Here is a 6,000-nt window from a genome sequence, read left to right on the forward strand (position 1 = left end):
TAAAATGCACAGCTCCAATTTATGTTTCCATAATTAAAATCCTTATTCTTAAAATATTTTCCTTAATGAGATTTTTTGGTACATCTATGTTTCTCTATACATTCCCAACTAAATATTTTATTTTGTTCCATCTTATGCTAAAAGTCCAGTATTATCTTCAAGCAACAATTTGGTTTCTTTACTCTTCAGAAAGGGAAGGGACAAAGGGAAGGAAAGGAAGTAACAACACTTCACCTCCCATTCTGTCTTTTCTATACTTATGGAAAATGGCATGCATATTCTAGTCCATTAATTACATTATGTCAGCCACAGCTTATTTATTCTACCAATTTCAGAGCAAAAATTTCAGAGCATGCATTAAGAACTCTTTATCCTAATAATACTTCTGACAGTAATGCACTAAGATTAAAACAAGATTATAACTTGTCTAGTATATATTATATTAGTAAGTATGCACATCCAGCTGCTGATTTACACTGTGTTGCCTAAGATGGCCTTAGCATAATGAGTTTTGTGATTGTATAAAGGTCTGGAATAATAATAATTTGCATATTTGGTGCTTTCCAAATCACAACCATGATTGTCATAATTTCCTTGTGTGCAGAGGATATGAGTGCTATGTAATTTAGTATACATTATTATTAGGTTCGTTCTCAATTTTCTTCTACATTAAAACTGACAGCAGTAAATAAGAATTAAAACAAAAATATAACTTCTTGTCTAGTATTAGTATTATTTTACAGGTAACTATATGGAGTCAGAAGACTCATTGCAGGAGCCCCATTATTCACACAATACCTATCATATACCTCTATTTAAATTTATTCACTTATGAATCACTCACAACCACCTCTGTCAACCCCTTCACCACTTTAAAAGCAAAATATCTAGTCCTAACACCCTTGCCAACCACACTCTTGCACAACTTCCATGGGTAACCTCTTATCTTCCTAGCTGTCATGTATGTTAAACATACCAAGTAATTTTATAACCTTGGTTTTAATCCTTTTTCCCAAGTAAGCAAACAGACAAGTCAAGTTTGCGCCTGAACGTGGTTCAAGACTTATGGTGGTGGTGCAACACCAAGGCAACTCGTGGTAAAGATAGATTAAGTTCTGATCACTTTCTTTAGTATTTCCCATAAATGTAAAACACATCTCCTAGGAGATGTATGATGTTATACATTATGGGTGGGGTCACTATCCAGACTGGTTTCAACCTTTGAGGTCTCATCAGTGAGTAGGCAGACCCTGAAATGCCAAGGTTTAAGTAATACAGTGCTTATCAATTTTACCTATGCAACTTGCCACAAGGTGCTTTGACCTTATTAAGAATCTCCGAATGAGAGAAAGATGTGAAAAGTTTTTTACTTTAGGTAAAATTGATAAGCTCTGTATTACTTAAACCTTGGCATTTCAGGCTCTGCCTACTCACTGATGAGACCTCAATAAAGATTGAAACCGGTCTGGGTAGTGACCCCCACCCATAATGTATAACATCATACATCTCCTAGGAGATGTGTTTTACATTTATGGGAAATACTAAGGAAAGTGATCAGAACTTAATCTATCTTTACCATGAGTTGCCTTAGTGTTGCACCACCAAGAGTTGCCTTGGTATTGCACCACCACCACCACCATAAGTCTTGAACCACGTTCAGGCGCAACCTTGACTTACTTGGGAAAAAGGATTAAAACCAAGGTTAAAAAATTACTTGGTATCTTTAACATATATTATAACTTTTCATACCTGTTATGTAGTGAAGTCTTCAGTGCCAATCCTATAAAACACCTTTAATAACTTATGTTTCTACATGTCTTCTATTTTTCATCTATCAGCTAGTTTTTGAAGCTCACAGACCTTCAAATCTATTCTCATAGGAAGCAGTCAATAGACCTGATGCAATCTTTCTTGCTCAGATTTGGATCCTCTGCACCCATTCTTCATCCCCAAAGAATCCAGGTGACCAGATCTGTGTACAGTAGTCCAGATGTAGCCTCATTAAAGCCTTCATAAAGGGAAATAATAACCTCCCTATTCTCGGTTGTTAGTGTGTTCTTCAACAATGTAATCTAAAGTGCTATTTTGGCTACCTTTGCAATATGCCTTCTAAGCTTCAACTCCTTGTCCAAAATCATCCCATGTTCCTAGTCTCATCAGTTTTTTGCAGTTCAGTTCCATCAATAGAGTACACAGCTTGTGATCTCTTCTTTCCAAAGTACATCACTTTACATTGGCCATATTAAACTGGCAGCCAGTTTAATATGGCCAAACTAAATTAGTTCTTCATTTCACAACATATAGCACATATTAATATGTCATCATTTAAACTGTTTCCATTTGTACAATTCAACAAATTCTAAATCTGAGTTATGCATCATATTTGTCATAAAGTGCCACACTTCCAAACTCTTACTGGCCCAAACTGCCAGTCTATTCAAGGCATCCTACAGGATCTCTACATCACCTTCATTTACTATCACTTTCCAAAGTTCTGCATTATCGTCAAACAACCGAATATTTCCTACATCATCGATGTGCAAATTAAACAACACAGTGCCAAGCACTGAGCCCTATGGTACACCACTAGTCACTTCCTTTCTCCTAAACTCCACAGAACTCAGCCTTATGTGAAATCCTGTCAAAAGCCTTTGTAAAGTTCAGCAGTATCATTAAGTAGACATTATCCTCATCCAACTCATTTGTTACTTTATTATAAAAAGTAAGCAAATTACTAAGGCAATACCAACCCTTCACAAAACCATACTGTCCCTTATAAAGTATCATCTTTCTATCCACCCAGTCCTGAATTTTGTCTTTTACCAATTTCTTTTACTCTTTTTGGTTTCAATTTTGTTTTCATTAGCAGACACCCCCCCCCCATCCTGTTACTTCTATCCTCTGATGATACTACATCCTTTGCATTATATTCCTATGACTATATCATCCTCAGTCAACCAAGTCGCACTAATGACTATAACATTTGGCTAAATTAAGCTACCAATGCCATAAAGATCTTACCTTTATTCCAAATACTTCTCACATTATTATACATACACTGCGATACCCCATTCATTCCACAACCTCCCTTACACATTGTGCTGCTTAGCCCACTAAAGCTAAGAATCTGGGAAGCTACATTCAGCATCATCATGTGATCATGCTTCCACTTACTAACCTGAGGTTGCCTGGACTCACACTCACCTACTTTTCCCCGAGCATTATACTTCCCATGACTCTGCACTTCTGAACTCTCGCTGAATTTATAATTTATTAGTAAAGATACACAAAGATCTTGCTGCTCGTTGTATAGTAAATTTTTATATTAAATATGATACTTGTCAGGTGTCTAATATGATTAAATCTTATATTTTGCTCCTCTAGGGCACTTAACTGAATCAGTTCAAACCTGTGGTCCTTTTTGAAGATATCAAACACTGGTTTAGTAAATCTTTCTTATCCTGGCATGTTTAAATGACTATCTTACCTTAGATTAGCTCTACTCACTTATGAATGCTAATAATGTTCAGTTCCTGTAAGTGTCATGTTTAATATCACTATGCTTCATAATGTGATCCACATATATAATAAATTATACTGAAGATGGTGTACTTCTATTTTACACCTGATTTTATACCAAACCCTTTTCTCGCGCTCTCTTTCAATTCTAAGAGCTAATTTACAACTTAAGAATAGACCATATTCTGCTCTGTATCATATATGTTTACAGCAGATAATAGAGCGCTTTGAGTATTGCTTTGAACCTTATCATAATTGGCATTTCCAGAACATACAAACATTCAATTTCTTTAATGTTTGTATGTTCCTGTGATAATGTAACTTTGTTACATTCTCACCGTCTCAACTGTTTGTGTGAAAGACAAAATTTCTTTTCAATTTTTCTTAACCTCTTCTCAAGCATGATAGTAGGGAAATTTCTCTTAAATTCTCGTAGTCGGTGATATCCCCCCCCCTTTGTTTTTGTTCACACAGATGGGTAATACTCTCAGATCCACAGTGAATCGTACAAGATATTCTCCACCTCGCAGTCCCTAAACTCGTAGAACTGAATCCTTACGCTCACCGCTCCGACAGCAATTAATCTTTCATTCCCACATATGTTTTGTGGGAGTGCCACTATGCAATTATAATAATCATGTTTTGTGCTCATTCGAAAACATTGTAGAAATAGCTAAAATTATTCAGTTTTATTTTTTCTAATATTATACCGATCTTGTCTAACAACCACAAACATAGTGAAGAGTCTCAATGTGAATTATTACATAGATGCTGTTAGTGATACCTAAATCATCTGAAATCTTAAGAAAATATAAACACAAATCAGTATGATTCAGTTCTTCAGGCTTTCCTACTGTCCGTTAATATAAATGAAAAATCTAGAGTAACAAGATGTATCCATCATTTTGTTGTTGTTTTTGTTTTGATGAAATCGAGAACAGATGTTCGCCCTTTAATTTCATCCTAATAATAAAGCAAAGAACTCGCTTAATTTATACACAGCAAGAATAACTTAATTCCAGATCTGTTACTATAGCTGGGAGATCGGCTGACATTCCGAAAGAAACACTTTATTTAAAAAATGAGGGAGTTGCATTTGTGAAAGCGACGTCAAGGATAACCATTTTTCTTTTCTTTTTTTTTATTTATTTTTTTTAAATTTTACATTGCGTAAATATATATGTACTCACCCATATACACAGGGGCTCCTGGATCATAAAATATACGATATTTATAAGTCTTTTAATAAACGGGTGATCAAATAAAATTTCGTCAAAGGATATATCATCATTCGTCACAATAGTACTGTTTCTGCTTGCTTTGGGAGCTTCTGTTGACTGAATTCCTAAACTGACGGTAGAATTTAATTTCCATCCAGTCTGCGAAGTAACCTGTACAGCGTAATACACAGAACATGAAAGCAAAAAAATGCTGAAAGCGGTGTACGCTTGCAGACTAGGCAGTGGCAACCTATCTAGAAAAACAGCAGGCATATTTGTGGGTTTAACACTATATATAATTCCTCACATATAAGTAGAACAAATGGAGTAAAACACTTTCTGGTAAGACAGATACACACACAGTAACGTTATCAATAAGCGATCACCATACGTGCCACACACGAATTACACATAAAATGCGACAACACATACATGATGAAACGTGAATGAAAACTGAACATATTCAACTATAAGCGCAACCCATATCTGACTCATGTGTCGTCGCACAGTGACGACATTAGAGACTAGCGCATTGATATGCATTCCGTGAAGAGGTAGTGAAACATGAATGATAACGATCCGCGCTAACAAATAGTTATAAAAAAAGAGTGAAATCTTTCCAAAATAGAAAACTTGTATCGTGATATATTGATCCCAAACTAAATTAGTTATTCATTTAGCGCATATTAATATGACTATATTATGATTTAAACTGTTTCCATTTGCACAATTCAACAAATTCTAAATTTGAATTATGCTTCGTATTTGTCGTAAAGTGCCGCATATTTGAAAAATAAGAGCAACGGCTCCTATTCTACTCTATTTTCTTCGAAACCTTTCTGTTATTATTGTATTGTATATGTTTAAAAATATAAAAAATGCTAAGAAACTATTTTCCTAAAGAATATCTTGCACTTATAAAATAAGCATTGGCAAATCATTCAATGCCCATACTGTATATAAGATACATAGCCAAAATGTGTATCGCTGTTCCGTTACAAAACTCATGATTCGAAACATTTTTAATTCTGTTTTTATCCACCATGGCAAGGGTTCTCAATCTTTTCCAGTGGCGTATACTATATTTAATTCAAGATATTAGATGTACCAATAAACAAATCTGTTTTCGTACCGCCCGGCAGTGGCTCACGTACCACCAGTGGTACGCGTACCATAGGTTGAGAATCCTTGCACTATAGTTTTATGCCATAAGCTGTAGTTTGTAAGGTCAAAAAGGGTATAGAAGACGAAAGAAGACGAT

At 35.1% G+C, this 6,000-nt stretch overlaps 1 protein-coding gene across 1 annotated transcript in view; it reads right to left on the reverse strand.

Moving 5' to 3' along the window:
* Positions 1-5,222, reverse strand: part of LOC150103126 (E3 ubiquitin-protein ligase AMFR-like) — a 294,346-nt gene extending 289,124 nt beyond the window's left edge. The window contains exon 1 of the mRNA XM_090397349.1: positions 4,710-5,222. Within this exon, the coding sequence (XP_090253475.1) occupies positions 4,710-5,012 (303 nt within the window). The 5' untranslated portion in view covers positions 5,013-5,222. The remainder of the gene's footprint in view (positions 1-4,709) is intronic.
* Positions 5,223-6,000: the final 778 nt, after the last annotated feature.

This window comes from Typopeltis vanoorti, chromosome 9 (assembly GCF_054136105.1).
Source record: "Typopeltis vanoorti isolate ZY-2024b chromosome 9, IOZ_Tvanoo_1.0, whole genome shotgun sequence".
NCBI lineage: Eukaryota > Metazoa > Arthropoda > Arachnida > Uropygi > Thelyphonidae > Typopeltis > Typopeltis vanoorti.